Source organism: Silene latifolia, chromosome 2, assembly GCF_048544455.1.
Source record: "Silene latifolia isolate original U9 population chromosome 2, ASM4854445v1, whole genome shotgun sequence".
NCBI lineage: Eukaryota > Viridiplantae > Streptophyta > Magnoliopsida > Caryophyllales > Caryophyllaceae > Silene > Silene latifolia.
Genome location: NC_133527.1, coordinates 158,318,452 through 158,343,249, shown reverse-complemented (window position 1 = coordinate 158,343,249; position 24,798 = coordinate 158,318,452). Strand labels below are relative to the sequence as shown.

Below are 24,798 nucleotides of genomic sequence, written 5' to 3'. Positions count from 1 at the left end.
AAAAAATGATATAATTAAATTAAATACAAAAATGTATAGATTCGAAAAAAAATGAATAAATTAAATTAAATAGGTGAAATGATTCCCCAAAAAAAGAAAATTAAAAAGAAATGTATAAGTTTGCTAAAATGACGAAAATGTCGATATCGTCTCGAAATTCGTGTCCGCAAAATTAGAAAATACGAAATATGGCAACTTGTCGTATTTACCAAAATAATAACCCGTATGAATAGGAAATTATTCGCTGAGGTATTTAGGAAAGATCCAATGCGGAAAATCACAGAAAGAGTGCTGAGGAAGAGGCGCAGCAAGAGCTGCGTCCCTTCGAAGTGGCGCAGCACCTGCTGCGCCTGTTCTTCAGTGCGTCCGTCCTGACGGATTTTAGGAAACAGCTTTTAGTATAAATAGAGACGTCGAGGGAGGTTTTATTCGCATAATTCTTCTGTCTTTCTTCGTCTTATCACACAAATCTCCCAAAATAAGCATACATCATGAATACTCTTGAGATTCGTCTAAAAGAATGGACAAATGAGTTCTCCAATGTGGAGAAACACGACATGGGTGCTTATAATTTTGGATCGCTTTTGAGCTTGAAGTTGATCAAGGTAGTCAAACCGTTCCTAGATGCTTGTCTTGACTATTGGGACCCGAATTATCATGTATTTGTCTTCCCTGGAGGCGACATTTGCCCATTTCCCGAGGAGATTGCTGCGATTGGTGGTCGGGACCCGGAACATTTGCCTGCTATTCCCCCCACTTCTCAAGAGTATAAGAACAAGTTTAGAGACTTGCTTGGATTGGCCAGAGTTGATGTTGACCGTCTTGTGACTTCTAAAGGAGTGCGAATGTTGGATTTCATCGATCGATTTATCAATAGGGCTGATCCCACTGTCTCTTATGTTGTGAGGCGAAGGGCATTCGGATTTGGCCTATTACATGTGTATGTCCTTCAAGGGTATGTTGATGAGGATATGAGAGGCGACACTCGTCTCTTGAGCTTGATTGAGCAAATGGAGCTGCGCAGGAGCCCAGCTTGTCTGTGTTTAGGAGAGATCCTATTGGGCTTAGATAACGGGAAAGCCAATCGCGACCTACCTTATTTGGGAAGTCCCATTATATTGCAGGTAAAAGAACTCTTTTCTCTTTTTATTTTCTTCTCTTTTTTTTTGTTTTTTTTTTTTCGTTTTTTTTTACCCGCTTTTGGTAAGTCTGGCTTATGGAGCGTCTTCGATTGATCGAGCCCCCAGTTAATGTTCCTGCTTATCGTGCTCTTTCAATTGCAATGAGGACCAGGCTTTACATGGTGGACTTCACTCGAGTTTGCAATTACTGGGAGAATAAATTGAAGAGTGAAGATGGCCCCTTAATCAGATGGATCATACCATGGTGGCATCTTAAATCTGTCACTGGAGTATCTTCCTTGAATCCTACCCATTCTGTTCGCATTCCCGGCTTGGAATTTATGATATGCATTTTTCCGGAGAGGTTGATGAGGCGGGTTGGATTGAAGCAGAGGATCCCGAAGCTTGACACTGTCCCGCAAACTGCCGTGGCGCTTACTACTGAGAGTCGAAGAGAATGGGCCATCAAATGGGCCCAGTGGAATATTTGGTTCCTGAATTCTTCTGTCAGTGCTCTATGGGTGTCAGACTCCTATCTGCGGTGGAGGAAAGCTGCTACTCCGGAGGAGCGTAAGAGGTTAAGGAAGCGTGAACCTGTTGACTACAAGGTTCGCGAGGTGGAAAAGGAGAAGGAGAAGTATCTGACTGAGGGAGAGGAAGAAGCCGGGTTTCGAGTTGTTCATCCTTCGAAGAAACCGAAGACTTCTCCTGCCATCGAGATGGTGGTTGACAGGAAGGGCAAAGCAAGATCACGAGAGAGACCATTGGTGATTAGGTCGGAAGTGGTGCAAGAGCGTCCGGCTCGAGGTCGGGACAAGAAGTATGATAGGAACGACAATGGCAAAAGGAAAATGGAAGAGTAGCCTAAGTCTTTATTATTATTTATTATTATTATTATTGTAATAAGAAGGTGGAGTTTTTAGAATCCTAGCCTATTTATTTTTATTATGTAACGTACTATTATTATTAATGACATAAAAAAAGTTTAATTGGTTATGAAACCGTTGTGAATTTCTTTTTATTATTCTTGTCGAATTTCAAATGCATTCGCAAATGTCCTTCTATTTACATTTAAAATAATTAAGTGGGTTGTATCCCGTGAAGGATTGCCTACGTATTCTTTAAAAAAATGAAATCAAACCCTTGCGCGTAGTTCGAGTAAATGTAAAAGAATAATTATTCTAAGCAAGAGCTTGTAGTGAACTTTAGAAAATAAGCATGAGCTTTACTAACTCCTAAAATGCAATTTAGTTTATTTGGTGATATGAGAATGACAAATTGTCAAAATGCAAGAGCAAGACTACATTAGCTCGATTCAGCTTAGCAAGGGGCCGTTTATTTCGTGCCACAGGAGCGACACGTGAGGCCACGCGAGGCGCGTTTTTGCTTCTATTCTAGGCATAGTACCGTTTCAGTTGGTCAAGGTTTGTTGGGTTGGCAAATTCGTTCCCATCTAGGTCTGTGATCCTAACCGCACCCCCTGGAAGTATGGACTTGACTAGGAATGGCCCGGCCCAATTGGGTTTGAATTTTCCTCGTGAATCGACAGGTAAAAGAGCCCTAATGGATTTGAGGACCAAGTCTCCTTCTTTAATGTTCCTTGGCTTAACCCTTTTGTTGAAGGCTCGTTTGATGCGCACCTGGTACGTTTGCACATTGTGTAATGCACGTAACCTTCGTTCATCCAGGAGGATGAGTTCTTCATATCTATCCCTCTTCCACTCGGCTTCTGGGATTTAACTTTGAGTAAAATACGCAAGGATGGTATTTCTAGCTCGACTGGTTGTACAGCCTCCATGCCGTAGGTCAAATAGAAAGAAGTAGCCTCAGTGGGCGTCCTAACGGATGTACGGTATCCCCATAAAGCAAAGGGTATCTTGCTTGGCCAATCTCTATAGTTGTCAATCATTTTCTTGAGAATCGTGACAATGTTTTTGTTTGCTGCTTCTACCGCGCCATTGGCTTGTGGTCTCTATATGGCGAGGAGTGGTGATGCTTAATTTTGTACTTGGCTAGCAATTATTCAGTTTCAGCTTGGAAATGTGACCCATTGTCACTGATGATCTCATGTGGGCAACCATATCGACAGATAATATTGGTTTGTATGAACTTTGCTACGTTCTTGGCCGTAAGACTGGTGTAGGAAGCCGCTTCTACCCACTTGGTGAAATAATCGATTGCTACTAGGATGAAACAGTGACCTCCTGTTCTGGCTGGAGTGATTTTACCGATGATGTCAATTCCCCAAGCATAAAATGGCCAGGGAGATGTCATGGTGTAAAGCAATGAAGGAGGAACATGTTGCACATTCCCAAAGATTTGGCAATTATGGCAATGTCTTACATATTTGATGCAATCAGATTCCATCGTGGTCCAATAATACCCTAAACGTGTGATTTTCTTTGCCATCATGGGTCCCCTCATGTGAGGGCCACATTCTCCATCATGGACTTCTTCCATCACTTTCCGTGCCTGTGAATGATCAAGACAACGTACGATTACACCAAGAGGTGTTCTTTTGTATAACTCTCCTTGCATGAGGACGTATTGGGAAGCTAGCAAGCGGATAGCGCGTTGTCCCCTTTTGTCCATTTCTGGTGGATAGGTGACATTGAATTTGAAGTTTAGGATTGCTTGGAACCAAGGCTCCTCCGTAATTTCCTCTTCATCGGTGATTTGGTGCACGTAAGCTGGCTCTGATCGTCGTTCGATGCACAAAGACATTTATACCATGCTATCCGGCATATTAATCAAAGATGCAAGTTTTGCAAGAGCATCTGCAAATTGATTTTCTTCTCGAGGTAGATGTAAGTAGGTTACTTGATCGAAGAATTGGGCTACTTGGTCTATTCTGGCTTGATAAGGTGCCAAGCTTTCGCTTCGGATTTTCCAAGATCCCTTAATTTGATTGATGATCAAGGATGAAGCCTCATGTATTCGAAGATTCTTGATGCCTAAACTTACTGCCGCTTGCAATCCAATGAGACATGCTTCATATTCTGCAGCGTTATTTGTCACCTCGAAGTCGAGTTTGACAGAGATTGGTGTATGCTCGCCTTCAGGAGAAATGAGCAACACTCCTATTCCAAATCCTCTTAAATTCAAAGCCCCATCAAAATAGAGGTCCCAGGAGTCTACATCCGTCTGGAGTATATCCTCATCCGGAAACGACCAGGTGTCTATCGTTTGTGTATCATTGATGGGATTTTCTGCGAAGAATTCGGCAACGGCGTGCCCCTTTATGACTTTCAAAGGCACATACTTGAGATTGAACTCTGAGAGAATCAAAGTCCATCTTGCTAAACTTCCATTGAGAACGGGTTTCTCGAAGAGGTATTTGACAGGATCCATTTTGGAGAATATTTTGACGGAGTAGCTAAGCATGTAATGGTGTAGCTTCTTCGTTGCCCACACAAGAGCGAGGCATATCTTCTCGAGTGGTGTGTATTTGCACTCGTACTCCAAGAACTTCTTACTAAGGTAGTAAATGGCTCTTTCTTCTTTTACTACAGTTTGAGCTAGCATGGCACCCATGGTCGTTTCAGTTACCGTGAGATATTTACCAAGAGGTTGATCTCGTTGAGGTGGCATGAGCACTGGCGGTTTGGCTAGTATTTCCTTGATTCGATCGAAACCCTTCTGACAGTCATCATCCCACATAGTGTGATCTATTTTCTTTAACTTCTTGAATATAGGTTCGCAGATCATGGTGAGTTTCGATATGAATCGACTTATGTATTGTACCTTGCCTAGGAACCCCCTAACTTCTTTCTCTGTTTGAGGTTGCGGCATTTCGATTAGAGCTTTGATCTTGGAAGGGTCTATTTCTATACCTCGTTGACTAACAATGTATCCTAGGAGTTTGCCAGATGTTACTCCGAATGCGCATTTCTGAGGATTGAGGCTCATGTTGTACTTCCGCAGCCTTGAGAAGAATTTGCAAAGGTTCACAATGTGTCCCTCTCTTTCTTTGGACTTGACAATCATGTCATCTACGTATACCTCAACTTCTTTATGCATCATGTCATGTAAGAGCGTAGTTGCGGTGCGTTGGTATGTAGCTCCGGCATTGATTAACCCAAACGACATGACCGTGTAGCAATAGGTTCCCCATTGAGTGACAAAGGCGGTCTTATGCATGTCTTCTAAGGCCATCTTGATCTGGTTATATCCTGCGTATCCATCCATGAAGGATAGCAATGCGTGATCCGTCGTATTATCCACTAATATGTCGATATGTGGTAGAGGGAAGTCGTCCTTAGGACTTGCTTTGTTTAAGTCTCTAAAATCAACACAAACACGGATTCTCCCATCCTTTTTGGGTACGGGTACTATGTTAGCTACCCAGTCTGAGTACTCGGAAACTTTGATGAACCCGACTTTGAATTGTTTATCGACTTCTTCTTTGATCTTAAGAGCCCATTCTGTCCTCATTCGTCGAAACTTCTGTTTCACGGGTTTGAAACCTGGTTTGATTGGGATTCTATGCTCTGCAATGTCCCTGTCGATCCCTGACATATCTTTGTAGGACCAAGCAAAAATGTCTTTGAACTCGTGTAGGAGGTCTATGAAATTGGCCCTTTCGGAGGGGCTCAAGGTTGTCCCTATCCTAAGTTCTTGGGGTTCTAGTTCAGATCCTACGTTGATGGGTTCAGTATTCTCTATCATTGGTCCCCCTTCCCCCTCTTATAGTATTTCTTTGGCTATGTAGGGAGGTATTTCGCATGAGTCAGGGTCTGGGTCATTCTCATTATCATCGTAAACAGAATGGTATTCAAGATAACACGAAGAGTAAGCAGAACCTGATTTATTCATATTAAGATTTGAGAAAAGTTGAAACAAAGAAGCCATCTGATCTGCAGTCAGTGGCGGTAAAGGGACGGCGGTTGGGACATTTCCCGAACTACTGTTGCTATTTGACACTAAGCTAGGAGAAACGAGGGGAGTGGGAATGACGACAGGAGGAGACTCTCTAGGAACTTCTCTAGACTCCGACTCTAACTCCGACTCTGACTCTGGCTCGAATTCATCGTCCTCTGGTTCTCCTTTGAACATCTCTCCTTCTCCAGTAGTGAGCTTGAAGAGTCTTCCTTGATTGTTTGTCCACTTGATCGATTTTCTCCATCCTTTCTACTGATTGGTGTTGGTTTCTGTGTCCAGTGTGGCAATGATCTCATCTATGATGCTTTCGGCGCTCTTGATTAAGGGAAGATCCTGGAGGTAGACGTCTTCTTCTCTATCCGTCCATATCCCATTGATCACCTCTTCTTTTGGGGAGATAAGATGTGAGCAATCTAGGGTAGATTCATCACTTGTAATCATCAGAACTCCAAGTGGATTATGAGTGTTGTTAGGCTTACCTCCAGGTGGTATTGGTAGGCGACCGTCTTTGATCATATCTTGAAGTACATTTTTCAGTTTGTAGCATTTCTCTGTATCATGTCCCTTACCTCTATGGTATTCCCAGTACGAATTCTCATCCCAGAATTTGGATTTCTTTTCTGGTTCGGGTGTAGGGCCTATGGGTTGAAGTTTGCCGAGTTTCATCAACCTTTTCAGAGCATTGGAATATGTGTCCCCTAGATTTGTGAATTTCCTTGGAGGGGTACTCTTCTTAGATGGCTCGAAGAGGTTAACTTCATCAGTCTTGCTAGTAGAGCCGTAAGAATGACTTGTTGAGCCTTGATATCCACGACCTATCGTTTTGGACAAGAGCCCTTTACGGATGTCATCTTCAATCCATGTCCCTAGTACGGTCAAATCTTTGAAGGTCTTGATGTTTTGATACCTCAAATGATTTGCATAAATGGGCTTTAGGTTGTCCATGAATTTCTCCACGAGGGTGGCTTCATCCGGACGTTCAACAAGTTGAGTACTAGTCTTCCTCCACCGACTTAGGAAATCGGTGAAACCTTCTTTGTCATTTTGGGAAAGAACCTCTAAAGTGCGCATGTTGACTTGGATTTTAGCATTATCCGCATATTGTTTAGCAAACTCGATTGCGGCATCATCCCAGGTAGCGATTTTCTTGTGCTCCAGCGAATAGAACCATTGTTTTGGGATGATGTCAAGAGATGAAGGAAAGATCCTTAAGAATATCTCGGGTTTAATGCCTTTGATAGACATGTAATCCTTGAAGGCACATATATGGTTCAAAGGGTTTTCATGCCCCTTGAATTTAGGGATATCCGTCATGTTGAAGTTGGTTGGCAACTTGGAACTCACAGCCTCATATTTGCGATTGTTCTCCCTATAAATGTCATCCCCTATGAGATACATCAATTGTTCCTCCAAGTATTGGAGTCGTTTCTTAGCTGCAGTCATACCTATGGGAGGGTTTTCGTCACTGAAGTTGTTCACGAAGTCATCAGCCATCTCACTTTCTCGAGGAGGCATCCTCGTTTCTACGACATATATTCGGCCCTCAATGGTATCAAGGCGATCATACACTTGGTCTTGAGTAACTTGGAGACGAGCTAGCGCAGCTAGGATTTGATCATTACCAATCTGGAGTTGGTTGAAGTTCACGTCGCTTGTTTCAGGCATCTTGAAAACTGAATAAGAGATCGACGACGAATCAAAACACGATCGACCATTCTAGCACACTTACTTGAAAAGAAATGTTTTGACTTGTGAAGTGGGAGTGTGCTACTTGTGTCAGTGAGTTTTGAGGAAATGACAAAGTTTGAAAAGTGTTGGTCCTAGTCAACTTTATTGTAGTTGTAGGAGTGGACTCGAAGTGAGGTTTTGAAATGGGTTTTGAGGCCCGAATTTTGACTCGACAATTGGACCGAGTTTCGGCTTGTTTTGTGCTAATATCAGGCCTATACTTCGAAATTTTATATTTTAAAGAAGGATTTTGATTTTACAAAAATCGTCATGGTTTAGAAATGGTGATCACGTATGGTACAAACAATATACGAGCATTATAACGGGATGCTGAGTGCATTTAGAATGGTTTTGGTTTAAAGGGTGGGTTGCCATACCGAACAATCAAACCCAAAGTCTGTGGAGAGGCTCATACCAAACAGGAGTAAGGCCGATTCCTAGTCCATTTCCTCAAGTAGTGAAAGTCCTTGATACAAACAAGAGTAAGTACCATAGTATGGATGACGTCAATCGCTATCCATCCTTAAGCCCAAATCAGAATTAGGACCGTTTAGACGGGACGATTGGTCGAATGGGTTGGGTTGGGTTGGGCCTAGGAAGGCCGAATGAAACGATCTAGGAAGACCGAGTTATGAAAACCGACAATTGTCTTGTACAAACTATTCCCTAACCTTGTTCAAGTTTCACCCTTTTGGCTACACATAAGTGTATTATCCCCAGCGGAGTCGCCAAACTGTGGACGCGGGCCCACGGGGGCGCTTGGGAGAAAAAGCGTTTGCATTTGTGGAGTAGCCACCAATTTATAACGGAAAATTGGAAACCGTTCGAATACCCCGTGCCATGTCAAGACACAAAGTAGTGACATGAACACCAAGAACTCGTTACCCTTAGCATTCTATGTCTAGAATGACTCTCGTGGATGCAAATGAACACAGATGTTCATAGAGATCTGGAGTAAGGGGTGAGGGTACGTATTAGGAAGCTATTTTGATCGAACACCTAATCTCGCCCGCCTCGATAGCGGCCTCTACTAATGATTAGGGAAATTATCTATACTCAATATATTGTCGATTATATGCATGCAATGAAACATCCAATAAATTAATCCTAGCATGTGAGAATTAATACTAAGTCGGTGAACACGTAGTTTAACATGCAATTGGGTCAAAGTTGGAGATTTAAGTTCAATTACATGTGAAAGCATACAATACAATACAAGAAATATAATAAATACAATAAAGGAAATTACAACAATTACATCGGATTAAATGATTTATGTCGAAAATACTTCTAAAACGGATAATTTGAGAAAGAATAAACAAACGAACAGGAATTAGGCGATAATACGATTAGTAGTTAATTAATACGTCAGCTAATAACTAGGTCAAAGCAAAACGGGAGTTCAGAGACAGAAATTAACCAGGAAAAGGCGCAGCAGAGCTGCGTCCTTTGGAAGAAGCGCAGCAGTTGCTGCGTCTGTTCCTTGGCTCAATTCTGGATGTGAAGCCGGAATTGCAAATCGTTAATATTCGTTGGTTAATTTAGTGATTGATTATGAATATTTGACTCGAATGAAAGTGATTAGCAGGTTATTTACATATGATTGAGGGTCATAAAAATAGTAAAACATGAACAAAAATAGTTAGAACGAATTATTTACAAGATTAAAAGGTTAATTAATTAAACAAACCAAACAAATTAATTAGGTTAAACATGTTATTAATGACGAATTAATGATGGTGACGATGAACAAAAGGTGAAAAATATATCAATGACGAATTCCAGAGACTCAATATGGATGAATCGAACCTCTAAAAACCGAATTTGATTTTAAAGACGAAAACCCGCAAATATGAATTACTTGGGATTTAAGTCGGGAATTATGATGAATTAAACATTAATGATGATACATGTCATATTATTATGCTTGAGTAATTATGTTCAAATTATCGTATCAAAAGAATCAAAGACAAAAGAAAGAAAATAAAAGAGACGAATTGACAAAAGACGAAGGAAGAAGAAAGGAAGCAGGAACTGTGGCAGCCTCACGAAGAGGCGCAGCAGGTGTTGCGTCCCTTCGAAGAGGCGCAGCAGTTGTTGCGTCCTTTCTCGACGGTCATCTTCTGGTAACTCGTAAAAAGGGTTTTAAACAAGGTTTTAGAAATCGGTTTTAGAAATACTTTCGACATAAATCTTACAATATTGATTACAAAAGTAAATAACAATAATAAAATAGGGATTATACACCCTCAGACTTACATGTTTGACGAAACGAGATGAACTAAGTTAACGTTTTAGTGATGCTCGACTCGAATGTAGACGAAAGTGCCCTCGTAAGAAGAATTAAAACAGATTGATTAATTATGATTATGGTGAAGTTGGTCAAATTAGCCAGTCATGGAAAACGAGGCTGGTACTCAGAAAGATCCGAGCTTACGTGGTCGAAAGTTCAAGCACGTAGACGCCAAAAAGTAAGAACGTGGTCTAGAATGCAAAGGGAGAAGAGAAGGGCGGACACTCGCGTGAGAAATATGTGAGACCGAAGGTCTCTATTTATACTATAATCACGCGGAGGAAATATGGTTTTCGGAGAAACTTTGGAAGTGAATCTCAAAAAGATATGAAAATATACGAAAAAACGCAGAAAAGGACTTGGGAAGAGGCGCAGCAGGCACTGCGTCTCTTGGAAGAGGCGCAGCACCTGCTGCGTCCTTTCCCAAGTGGTTTCCTCCTGCGGAAGAAAGATTTCCGTGTTTTGGTTATGGAATAACGGATTAATCTTGTTTTCCTTAATATTTTGTGTGAATATTACGGGAAATTATTTGCCAAAGATTAAAAGATTGTAAAATATGGAATAGAAATATCCGGAACATTCCAGAACATTCTGACTCGGTTTTAGAAAATGAAGACGGTTTTATGACGCGGACTCCAAATTCCAAAACGACCGTATCGGCACGTAGATGACATTTAAGAGGTAGACACAAGTGTTTGAGCGATCACTTGACGATAAACTTACGAACTGTCACAAATCGTTCCGCATACCAAACATGCGGCCCAATCATCACCAGGTGGTTTGCGGGAGGTGCAGAAATGAGGTATCTACAATCTTAATTTGGTAAATTATGAAAACTTCTTTGTAAAGAATGTCCTTGTGGCCTTGATACATTTGGTCTCTATCATCGATGTAGAACCTTAATCTCTCGGATGACGTTCTTAGCTTGAAACTACATAAAGCTGACCATTAATAAAAATTGGTTTCGGCAGGTAAATTTCAACATTATTTAGTGACTATTCCTAACTCTTGTTTATTGTTATGGCACAACATTAGAGCCGATAAACAATGACATGACACGAAAACACGACAAGAATCCGATACAAAATTAACGGGCTTGGGTTAACATTTAACGACCCATTTATGTAAGTGGGTCGACAATAACACGACATGATATTTAATTGGGTAGGTTTGGGTTCAGCATTTTAGACACGAACCCGACATGAATAACCTATTTACTAAATTAATCCCAAGTTTTCTTGATCCTCACATAAATATACTTACACTTTCCAAATATGACATGACACGAAAACACGACACGAAATTAATGGGCTAGGGTTGAGATTTGATGACATATTAATGTAACTGGATCGACACGAACACGACACGAGATTTAATCGGGTCAATCAATTAAAAAACCACCTCTTAATTTTCAGTTATCTTTTAAGCTACATTTTTAGGTTTCATTTAAATTTTCAGTTAATGTGAGAAATGAAATTTAAGATATAGTATAGTTAATTATGTTTTACTCCCTTTTGAAATCCACATTTTAAAAATTACTCCCTTTTGAAATTTTTTGCTAAAATTACTCCCTTAAGTTGTATTTTTTTTTTTACTAAAATTGCTTCAAAACTTCAATTTAAGTGACTTATTTTCTCTATTTTTGAACTCTCTTTCCATTTGTCTACATAGTTATACCTTTCAAAGTATAAATTGGCTAAGGCACAAACGGAATAAGTTCAAAAACAGATGAAATAGGTCACTTAAATTGGAGTTTTGAAATAATTTTAGGAAAAAAAATGCAATTTGGGAGTAATTTTAGCAAAAAAATTCAAAAGGGAGTAATTTTAAAAATGTGAATTTCAAAAGAGAGCAAAATCTAATTAACGTGATATAGTATATGATGAATAATGCTTATATTATAATTAATATACCATAATTAGTTACATTATTTTTTTTTAATATCACCTACTTATATTAATTAGAATAACCTTGTTAAAATAAATTTCATCTACTTATATTATGATAAGTTTATTAAAATATTAAGAAATTTACTTTTATTATGATAATTTTATTAAATTTGTTTTGAAATCTACTCTTGTTAGGAATTCTAAAAAAGTCCGACTCTCTAATATCGCTTAAAAAGTTTCTGCTTTATATATACTAGTTTGAATGCCCGTGCATTGCAACGGGGTAATTAGCTTATTTATAATGCAAAAAAAAACGTTATAAGCGTTTAATGTTTACATTATATGTCTAATGATTTGTTTACATATTATTAAAATATCTCTTTAAAAAAAAATAAAAGATTAATATATACGTGGGTTAACTCTTATTTATAATCATATAATCACCCCACCTTATACTAATCTTTCGATGTGGGACAATTCTACTATTTATAAGTAATATATTCACAAAAATTGGATTTTTTTCTGATGTGGGACAATTATAATATTTATACGTAATATATATTTATCAAACCTGCATTATTTTTCAATGTGGGACAAATAACATACTCAGAATTACTCCATCTTTTGTGTACTTAGTTCGACATCCAACCAGATCTCGAATACCGAATACAGATAATTGCTGCTCATTATATCTAATAGTTATATTTAAATTTAATAATATGATCAAGTACTCTCCATTAATATTTGTACGTTGTTTTTCTTCAAAAAAAATTTAACATAATTGAGATACGGAAATTTTCCCTGGTACCCCTTAATTTTGTTAAATTTTCCATGTTACCCCTACTTTTAAAAATCTGCCTATAGTACCCTTGAGGTTCCATTTTTTTGTCCATGGTACCCCCTAATGTAAAGGCTGTTAAATGGACGTTAAGTTTGATGGCGTGACAATAAAATAACAATTAAAAAATAATACCCCCTTTATTGTTTTATTGGTACGGATATCTCTCTTTTAAATGCAAATTTTATTAACTATATCATTATAATATTGGAAATTTCTCATGGTAACCTTGAACTTTGATAGATTACACATGCTACTATGGACGTTTGTTTTCTATTTTTTTTATCATAATTAAAATATGTGCAAATGATAAGAACCTATACTCTAATGATAAAATATTTTTTAACACAATTCTAATTATATTATTATTTAAACATAGTATATTTACCACACCTATATTATTTTTCAATATGGGACATATAAAATCTATAGGTAGAAAATATAATGATATAAACTTTTAAGAGCTCTTCAAGACAATACCTAAGCGACTCAAAAGATTTTGGGTTGATGCCTAAGTTCCAAGGATGCTCATAGAATCACCCACCTTATGCTATATTTCGATATGGGAAAATTCTATTTTTTATATGTAGTATATTTATCACACCTATATTATTTTTTAATGTAGGAGATATAACATACTATGAAATACACCATCTTTAATATGTGCAAATTATATGAAATATATATATACTATAATGATAGCATTTCTTACCATGAATCTAATAATATTATTTTCATAATTTTTTTACCTACATTATTTTGTCAAATGAAATTTAAAAGTTTTTATATAAAAATTAGAAACATTACTTGAATATAAAATAAGAAATACATAGTATATATTACTTCCTCCATTCAACTCCACTCTACCTATTTGTATTTTGCACAAATATTAAGAAGGCTGGGGTTGAGTGAAAAATATTGTAAATAAATAATGAGGTATAATGTAATTAAGTGGGGTATGGGTGGAAAATGGTGGAGTTTGATGTAGAAGTAGTGGGGTATGAGTGACAAATATTATAAATAAGTAATGGGATATGAGGACAAAATGGTCATTTGACATTTCTTTTTAGGAAATAGATAGAGTGGAGTTGAATGGATGAAAAAGGAAAGATGGTAGAGTGGAGTTGAATGGAGGAAGTATAATAACTAAAAGATTTTCCAAACATTAACTTAGGTTAGAAACCATTATTGTAGAGACAGTAATACAAACTCTTTTAAGAGTTATCCCTGATAATACTTAAGGGAATCAAAAGATTTTGGGTTATGACTTCTATTTATAATCATAAGATCACCATGCCTTATGATAATCTTCCGATGTGGGACAATTCTAATATTTATACGTAGTATATTCACCACACTTACGTTACTTTTCAATGTAGGACAAATAACATACTAAGTACACCATTTTTTTTTTGCACCTACTTTGACATCAACCCGATTTAATAATGAGAAAATACACTACAATACAATATACACTCTAATGATAGCATTTTTTTGTCACAATCTAATTATATAATTTTCATACGATACTTTTTTTTCAAATGAAATATAAAGTTTTTATATCAAAATTATAAACATCACTTTAATATAATATAGAAAATGTATATATATGGGACATATCTATTATTTATTTATACATAATATATTCACAACACCTGCATTATTTTTCAATGTGAGACATATAACATGTTAAAAAGTCTATATCTTTTATATCAAAAAATTTTGGATTAATACATAAGTTTCAAGGATGCCTCCTATTTATATTTATAGAATCACCCTACCGTATACTATTATTTCAATGTGAGATACATAATTTAATTATTTAGACGTAGTATGTTCATATTGCCTACATTATTTTTCAATGTGAAAGATATAACATACCAAGAAATACATGTCTCTTCTTAAAAAATCACTATTGTATACATATTATTTTTCTTTGAAGGTAAAATCACTTAGTCTCGATTATTAGATATGGATCTCTACATCGTACATATAACGACTCATTAACGCTCTATTACTGCATTCAGAAGATAACCATAAGTAAAATCTTTAGTTTTGTATTGTGTCAGGAGATTACCATTAGTAAAACCTTTAGTTATTTTTTTATTTTCTTGTTCATGTTCTTAACTCTTTCCCGAGTAGTTCCCAACGATTTCCACTTTATTTTTTATATCATATCGTAGATAATGATAAAAAATCTTAAGAGCTCTTTAAAACAATATTTATGAGACTCAAAATTTTTTGGGTAGATACATAAGTTCCAAATATGATCCTATTTATAATCATAGGATCATATCACCTTATACTAATCTTTCGGTGTGGAACAATTCTACTATTTATATGTAGTATATTCACCACACCTACTTATTTTCCAATGTGGGATAAAACATTCTAAAAAGTACACAATTTTACATATTAAGAAGTACACCATCTTTAATATGTGCAAATAATATGAAATTTATACTCTAATGATAGCATTTTTTTACACAAAGCTAATTATATTATTTTCATAATTTTTTTAACGATATTTTTTTGCCAAATGAAATGTAAAAGTTTGATATAAAAATTGGAAATATCACTTGAATATAATTTAGGAAATATACATATTATAATAATTAAAAGATTTTCCACTTTATTTTTTACATAAAAAATTATACTTTCCTAAATTGATTTTTGATGATGTGGACGCTCTCAGATCGCTCGAAAAAACTCTCTTTTATATATATACTAGATTTAATGCCCGTGCGATGCACGGGCCCTTTTGTAATGTTTTATTGTAAGTACTGCAGTAACTAAAAGTGTTTGTATGACCGAAACTGTGTGCTACTTTGTACGTGTGATGTTCTACTTATGATAGGTGTCCTGATCAATTAATTACAAATCTATTACATGCAGTATTTTATCAAGTTTAATACAGGTAAGGTTAGTAAGCATGCATTAAGAAATATGAACCCTCTATCTATCCATATAATCCTCCGATCCGGTTATTTTTTTACCTATTTCATTTTAAGGCATCTCCTTCATTTGCTACCTTTTTATATTAGCCAAGTTTTGCATAAGTTATCTGATCATACACATTTATATCTATTTGTCATCCATTAACAACCATCATAAACGGTCTTTTCCCTTTACGTCCATTTACTTGCTCTTTGTTTAATGGTAAACAAATGACCGAAATGAATAGAGTATATGCAAAGGCCAAAGATAAATGTAGATATTTGTACGCCTATTATATACGAAGTACTCCTGTCCCGGTCATTGTTGTTCTTTTTCATATTAGGGTGTTTCAGTGAGTTGTTGTCCTTTCTATTTTAATAATGAACTTAATGAACAATTTAATCATTCACACTCAATTTGCTCCACTTGTCATTTAGTAATTGGGCTCTCCCTCTTTCCTTGGTCTTTGAGCCAAAAACAAAGGACGATATTTGACCAGAACGGAGGGAGTATACTACTACTATGGTTAAGGTGTTTAATGGGTATTAAATATTTAGATTGTATCCAAGAAAATTATCGCACAATGTTCATATTATTATCATCTTAAACGGCTAGAGTATGAGTATGCAAAATTATGGACGACATTAATCAATTTCACAGGGCAAAAGTGTTTTAAATGAGTCGTGGGTTACCAACCCTATGGAGAAAATAACATTCTATCCGTTTTCGAAATATCTTCCACTTCACTTATGGTAATCTTTAAATTGTATTTCCTCCGTATCACTTATTTGTTGTCCTTCCATTTTGAGACATGTACTCCTTAAATCGTACTCCCTCCATTCTAGTCATTTGTTGTCCTATTTCATTTTGAGACATGTACTCCTTAAATCGTACTTCCTCCGTCTCAATTATTTATTGTCCTGTTTCATTTTGGATAAATTGGATTACCATATTGATAGTTGTCCTACTTTTTAAAGTGAAGATCCGAGTTCCTGACTTCACAAACCTTTTTTGCCCTCAACAAAAACGTAAACCTAAGTATTTTCTATGTCTTTCAAACTGCATTCCGATGCGTCGGAAAATCAATATAATGCATAGCATAGATCCTACTATATTACGAAGTACGTATTTAGTAAGTTTATTAGAAATCTGTCTTTTGTGAGTAGCTGTAAATGGATGATACTAATTTTCAACTCCTCAATGGCTCGCAACAAAAATTGGGCCTAATTTGACAATTTGAATTACATACCGGTATCCTTTAGTGAAATTCGTAAGATATATACCGGTATTCTATCCTTAGTCGAATTCATAACAATATATTATTTTATTTTATTTGGTGATAAATCGTTCATATTTTATTTGTATAACAACAATTCCAATTATAATAGTTTTTTGATCCTTCTTAAAAACCCACCATTTATCTATTGAAACCTGTAAAAGATGAAAGAAGGTAAAATTAGAATTGGAGAAGATCGATGTAGTTGACAATATTCTACTATATTTTTGGGATGAAAGGAGTATTGTTTCAATCAAGATAATTATCAACTTATAATCAATTAATCATATCGGTTGTTAGGAGTTTGGTCTTTTCTCAATAAATAGAAATAAAATGAAGGAAAATAGATTATTTACTTTTAAATCCTAAATAGTATACTTCCCATGTCCAATCTAATCTAATTTAATGGTAATACTTATGACAGTGTTGTAGATGCATCTGATATTCTCGTTCTATTGTGTTCATCTTCAGTAGCATTCTTCACATCCTACCAAAAATTTAAAATCAGATCATTACCATTTAATAACCTAATTATTCAATAAACAATGTAATTAACACATTGAATAATTGTTGATCAATAAACAGTATCAAAAACATAAATTACGAATAAACATGAGATTGCATTCACAATAAAAATAAAATATAAATATAAATATAAATATGAGTTTAAAGGGAAGGGGAAACCACATGGGAATCACACGTTTGGAAATTTGGAATTTTGACTGTTAGAAAGCCGTATATATACGTGCTAATAGTTTGAGTCCTATCAAATTTAAAATTCCTTAAAAGAGTTTTATACGGAGTAGTTAATTAACTTGATATTAAAATGTGGTAGAATGCATGCTCGCACATAATCCTTCATATTTTTGCTATCAATGTGTATTGTTGTGTATTTAGTAATTAAGATCTTCTAGGATAATCAATATTATTATTTTATCTATATTTTATACTCCGGGTAGTTCGTAAACGTTGGAGACTTGTAAACGCTCGAAAAAAGCTTCCTTTATTAATATAGATAGATAGATAGATATAGATGTATTGATTGTTGAGAAATTTTAATTAGGCTTGGAGAAGGGAAATTGGATCCCTCCAATTCTCCCCCCTCCATTTCCTTTCACCCTGAGTTTCTATCCAAACAATGGATTTTAAATCCCTACTCTCACTCCCTTATTTTTCTCTCCAAATCACTCAATCCAAACACACATTTATAGTCCCTCATCACTTGCCCTTTTATTTTACGTCTCTTTAAAGTGACGAATTTTGTCCGTCACAAATCCTGATTTGTGTTTGACAAAATGATGGCGGATGTGCATGCACAGTCTTAGTGACCTAACAATTCCATGGTCTTGATTTATTGGGTAACTCGTTGTGACAAGGACAAGCATAAACACCGTTGATCTGCTTCCTACCCAACCCCAGTCATATCAAATCCAACTCAATTCCTCCCTATAACTTGCTCACTCCACCAACAACAATCAACAATATACACAAATCAAGGACTACAAATCATCAATCTCATTAACTAATCTACCTCAATCAATACTCACGCTACCCACATCTCATTAATCTTCCCTTATAAAACACTCCACGTTTCCCACTCTCCTCCAACTTCTCCTACCCACAAAATGGCACTAACCCAACCCCAAACCCGAACCCAAATTGACGGAAACACACTAGTAGCTAAAACTCTCCTCCATGCCGGAGTAACCCACATGTTTGGTGTGGTCGGAATCCCGGTCACTTCTCTAGCTACCCGATCCGTTGCCCTCGGTATCCGGTTTATCGCTTTTCACAACGAACAATCCGCCGGATACGCCGCCTCTGCTTACGGCTTCTTAACCGGTAAACCCGGTATTCTGTTAACTGTATCCGGCCCGGGTTGCGTCCACGGGTTAGCCGGATTATCCAACGCCGCTATCAACGCCTGGCCCACTCTCCTCATTTCCGGATCCTCCGACCAACATTATTCGGGTAAAGGTGATTTTCAGGAACTTGACCAACTTGCTACCGTCAAACCGTTCTCTAAATTCTCCGCTAAACCCGTATCTATTTCCCAAGTCCCGGGTCATGTATTCGACGTCTTACGCCATGCCGTGTCGGGTCGACCCGGTGGAGTCTATCTCGACCTCCCCACCGACGTTCTTCACCAGACCGTTACGGAAGACGAGGCTGACGAGCTGATTAAAGCGGCCGCGTCGGCTGGCGTTTCCGAAAAACCCAGCGGGTTTTCCGGTGATTTGTCGGCGGCGGTTGCGGCTCTACGGTCGGCGAAACGACCGCTGATTGTTGTCGGGAAAGGTGCGGCGTACGCACGTGCGGAGGGGGAGCTGAAGAAGTTTGTTGAAATGACGGGAATACCCTTCTTGCCTACCCCAATGGGAAAAGGGATGTTACCGGATAATCACGACCTGGCTGCGACCGCAGCGAGGTCTCTAGCTATAGGACAGTGTGACGTGGCGTTAGTGGTTGGAGCCAGGTTAAACTGGTTGCTACACTTTGGGGAGCCACCAAAGTGGGCCCATGATGTTAAGTTTATATTGGTGGATATATGTAAGGAGGAGGTTGAGTTGAGGAAGCCATATGTCGGGTTAATTGGGGATGCTAAGGAGGTGTTGGGTTTGATTAATAAGGAGATTAAGGATGATCCCTTTTGTTTAGGGAGGAATCATCCTTGGGTTGAGTCGATTTCGAGTAAGGTTAAGGATAATGTGGCTAAGATGGAGGTACAGTTGAGTAAGGTTGTTGTGCCTTTTAATTTTATGACTCCTATGAGAATTATTAGAGATGCGATCCTTGGGGTTGGGAGTCCGTATCCTGTGTTGGTTTCGGAAGGGGCGAATACTATGGATGTGGGAAGGGCTGTTTTGCCTCAGATGGAGCCTAGGACTAGGTTGGATGCCGGTACTTGGGGAACTATGGGGGTTGGTTTAGGGTATTGTATTGCTGCTGCTGTTGCTTGCCCTGAGCGGTTGGTCGTTGCGGTTGAGGGGGATTCTGGTTTCGGGTTTAGTGCCATGGAAGTTGAGGTATTGTCACTCTGTCTTTCAACCTGCACTTGTCATATGAGCTATATAATTGTGTTGATTGTTTTGTGATATTTGGCTGTATGTTGTGTTGTGATTCTATATGTGATTCTGTACCGTGTAATGTGTTTACGTAATTAAGGAAGTATGGTATTTTTTGAGTGTAAGGGAACGAAAAGGGTAGTTTTGATGTCGAGATTTTAACCAAGTTATGATTACAACCTTATGATTTTAGTAGTCATTTTGCTAGTTGGATGACCATACCCCATACATGGGTTGTGGAAGTTGATTAAGAAGGGTTTTTAGTTTAGTATCTCATTATACCTCTATACCTTTAGGGGGTGTTTGATTAGCTACTTTGGAATGAAATGGAATTGAATGAATTTGAAATAGAGTTAGATACCTAATGGATTCTAACTCCACCCCAACCCCTTGGAATCTCATACTCACCATCCTCTCTTGGAATCAAACTCCATTCCCCCCTTCTACAAATTTATGGTGAACCAAATAACATTTAGCAAGTATGGCTTTAGAACCCCATACTATCAGACTCCATTTCATTCCATTCCGCTTTGTTGAACCAAACGACCCCTTAGTTTATGTAGCAATTATCCATGAAGTGTGTTAATGGATGCCAAGGACTAAAGATTACTTGACACCATATGAGAAGTGCCTTTGTTAATATTCTCCCATGCTAGTTGGATGACCATATGTGGTTTTCGGAATCTGATTAATAAAAGTTTTTGCTTTGCATCTCGTTTTACCGCTCGTTTATGTTGCAATGGTCAATTGAGCTTGTTAAAAGATGCCGCTGGCTAAAGATTACCCGAGACTGTACTATATGTTTGTATGTGATTTTATGCTAGTTGGATGACCATATGTGTGGGTTTTGAAAGCTTATTTAAAACCTTTCTGATTAGTATCTCATTATACCTCTAGTTCTTATTTTAGGTTAAAGGAAGCCAAGGATTAAATATTTGTATGTGATTTTATACACTACCACGTGTTTGGCTAATTAAGGCAGTACGATATTTTTGTGGGTGTAAGGTACCATAGGGAAGTTTGTACGCCGTGTGCTTCGAACCATGTGATGAGCACCCATTTTAAGTATACATTGGGCTAGTTGGATGACTATACATGGGTTTTGGAAGGTCATTCGGGAAGTTCTTTTGTTTAGTATGGAGTATTAGCATCTCATAATACCTCCAGTTTATGTTGTGAAGTTCGATATAGTGTGTTTAAAGAAGTTGAAGACCAGAGTACTTCCAACCGTTCTTTGAGCTCCTTTGGTGGGTAAGACTTTGGGCTAGTTGATGACCATATACGGGGTTTGGGAGATGAGTAAGAAAGGCCTAATGTTTTGCATCTCATTGTACCTGTAGGCTGTAGTTTATGCTACGATAGTCCAAGTGAGGCCTTGTTTTTTCATAATGTGCGTTATGAGGAAAACCAAAGCGAGGCCTTGATTCCCCGTGTTTACTTTGCAAAGGTCAAGGAGTGATTTTCCAACAATCTACTGCGGCTTAAGGTTTATACTATAATGTTGCTGCAACCTTGAGCTTGAGACATAAGGATCATAGAATACAGTAGGGTACAAAGAATCCTTAGTCTGGCACTATATTATTGCAATGTTCACAGTATGGTTTGTTCACCATTTACTTCGTACCTTTGTTTTGTTGCTGTGTGTCTGCCTTGTAGAAAGGGTGACCGCTTCCATTTTTTGTGCTCAAGTATCCGAGACACATTCATGTGGATCTCTTTTTTTTTTTTTTTTTGGGCGCCTGAGGATTATGTACATTAATTTGTTGAACCCTACTTTTCTGCAACAGGGTGATCGTTTTGTGATAGCTCATCTTAGGTAACATAGTATGAATTGGATGACCTTGTGTGCTTATAGGAAATAGAGACCTTTGTTTATGTGTAGCAGCTTATAGTGCCTTGATTTTACATTGCACTGAGTATATTTTGGTGTAATTGCGAAAGGTTGATGAGCCAATTCCTGTTGAAAGTTGAGGTCAATAGTGAAAATGTTCGGCTACTTGAAGCATGATAGGTTAACAGAGAGTCACGAAGAAACTTTGTTCGTAGCCTTGTAGGAATACCACACACTGTTAACATAGTTTAACAGCCTTTACTGCTCACTGGCAGTGCAGCTATCTATCCTTCACCAACTTTGTTGATATGTTATGTGAATCTTTCTTTGCATGGTATTGTGCAATAGCCATTATATACACTTTTATGATTGTGTAATACCTCTAGTTTATAGTGCAAAGGTCCGTGTTAGTGGGTTAAAGGAGGCTAACAAGTAATAACTATAAATTGACTACTTGAGACCGTATTATGAGCATCTTTGGTATTGTCTTTGTATTATATGGTAGACCCTATGTTTTTCTGTGAAAGCCAAAGTGAGGCCTTGTTTTTTGTACTATGTTGTACATCTTGGATGCATTGCGAAGGTCAATGAGTGATTTTTCACCAAGCAACAAATTTTGAGGTTCATACTACAATGTTGGATCAAACCTGAAGCTAGAGATAATTTGATAGTAGAAAAACTATAGAACAGAAGGAATCCTTAGTCGTCACTATATTTTGTCTAGAGAGTATGTTTCCTTCGCCATTTACCACTCTGATTTCTCCCTTTTTTGTTTTCTGCCTTATGAATCCATTCCATTTTGGTGCTCATGTATTTGAGCGCCATTTCTGTGGATCTCTGTTGGAGTTGTTTTGCTTGGATTCTGTATTGTAAATGACATGAAGCCTACATTTGAAATTATCTCCTTCTCTTTCCCTCCAAATTCCTCCATCCAAATAAAAGGTTGCTGGACTGTCGGAGCCCTTTGCGAGCATCAGGGTACGACCCTGCTCCCCCGCTGTTCAATTCCAACGTGATATAACTATATTTTTTTTGGTCTAAACCATCCGGTAATCCGAACCACATTGGGCCGACTAATCCGGATTTCGGGGCGTGTCCAAGGATTACGGTATTTAAACCCCTCCCAATCGCAGTTGTGGGGGATCGATCCGCAGACCTCCCTACCAAGCGCAGCCCCATGCTACCACTGCGCCAACCAACGTGATATAACTATATAAGCATGGAAACTTTGATGAAGATCCGCCCTCGTTTATGGTTAGGTTAGGTACCACCTCCTCCTTTCTTGTCAATGTACTATAGCCTGGACTAAGGATTAGTCGGAGGTGTTAGTCCACCCACACATATAAACGGCACATATGCTTTGTAAGTATACTACTCTAGTCCCAGCAACCACTTGCCATCAGTTTAACGTCTTCATTTCCTTCCCCTCTCGGGCATACAAGTAACATGGTTGATGTAATTCTGAACCGGCCATTAAGCCAAGGCACTTACCTGTAAATGTTTGGTTGAACTGTGTTAATTGTCGAAAATATATGTCAATATGTCACTCATTTTTATCTTTTGTCTGATTTAGCCTGCTGTCATATAGCGAAAGATAAGCATATTGCACCTGAATGATCCAGAGCTATAACTTATGTATAGAGGATTGGTTTAACTTTATCAGTTATTTTATAGAAGTATTTGTCTTTGATTTGTAGAACTTTTTTGTATGATTTACCCTACTGCTATACTGCTATACTGCATATGCTATACCAGTCATCTGCAGCTAAAGCACGACTCCTTAATGATTATACCTTACCCAATTAATATCTTACTATATGATAACAATCTCATATTATAACTAATGCGACACCATTCCAATTCAGCTAATATTCATGTTCTCATAAACCCACTCAAAATTGAAAAAGGGCTTATATTAGTCTCCATCTACCTTGAAAGGAGAAATATAATACTAGTAGTAATCTCTGAGTATAGACTATTCCTGCAAAAGAACTTGTGTTTCTGAACATTTTTGGGTCACCTCTTATTGTTATTTCCGTAAATGATGCAGACACTAGTGCGGTACCAGTTGCCTGTGGTAGTTATAGTTTTCAACAACGGAGGTGTTTATGGCGGTGATCGTAGAAGCCCTGAAGAGATCACTGGCCCACATAAAGATGATCCTGCACCGACCTCTTTCGTGCATGAGGCAAAATACCACGTCTTGATAGAAGCTTTTGGTGGAAAAGGGTATTTGGTAAAAACCCCCGACGAGTTGAAGTCGGCCTTGGACGAATCGTTTTCAGCTAGAAAACCTGCTGTAATTAATGTTATTCTTGATCCTTACGCTGGTTCTGAAAGTGGAAGGCTCCAACACAAGAACTAAAGTGAGGTACAAAATTCCTTTTCACTTCCGCAAACTAATGAGACGGACTTAATGTGAGAGTCCAATCCACAAACCCTTACACGTTTATTTAGAGGTTGGTTGAGATCGTCTATTATAAGACTCGTTATTTCTTTTTAGCTTTGAAAGCTTGGTGTTCCACGAGCAATTTAAAATAAATCAGGATACAAACTGTTGTATAGATGCATGTAATTCTTGAAAATTGTCGTTGGTTTGTACACTATTGTAACACAATGATACCATAGATATTAAATGCTTGAAGATATGAATTTATATTGTTTCTTTAATTTTATGTGTGAGGAGTTTACTGCGAACCGGCCTGATATGTGCATATCTTGTTTCTTTAGAGGAGATATCTGCCATCATTGGCCGAGAAACAATTGATAGTTATAGTGTAATAGTGCTTTCGTTAAAAAAATTACAGGACACCGGGAACAATTTTATGGATTCGCTGCATGCTAGCTATCATATGTAGCACCCGATTCTCTACTATTAGATTGAGATTTCAAATGCGGTAAACTGCAAGGTACATTGTTGGAGCAGGGTTGGTTTGTCT

General features: G+C 37.6%; 1 protein-coding gene across 1 annotated transcript; it reads left to right on the top strand.

Annotated features, from left to right (window-relative positions):
- Positions 1-18,200: 18,200 nt before the first annotated feature.
- On the top strand, positions 18,201-24,529 carry LOC141643186 (2-hydroxyacyl-CoA lyase). Its single transcript, XM_074452226.1, has 2 exons — positions 18,201-19,989; positions 23,910-24,529. The coding sequence occupies exons 1-2, from the start codon at positions 18,589-18,591 to the stop codon at positions 24,222-24,224; spliced, it is 1,716 nt and encodes a 571-aa protein (XP_074308327.1). The 5' UTR covers positions 18,201-18,588; the 3' UTR covers positions 24,225-24,529.
- Positions 24,530-24,798: the final 269 nt, after the last annotated feature.

Excerpts from the sequence above, each read along its gene's own strand:
- LOC141643186 (XM_074452226.1), top strand. The coding sequence starts at position 18,589 with ATGGCACTAACCCAACCCCAAACCCGAACCCAAATTGACGGAAACACA. Across the intron at positions 19,990-23,909 it reads TTAGTGCCATGGAAGTTGAG|ACACTAGTGCGGTACCAGTT; the intron begins GTATTGTCACTC and ends TAAATGATGCAG.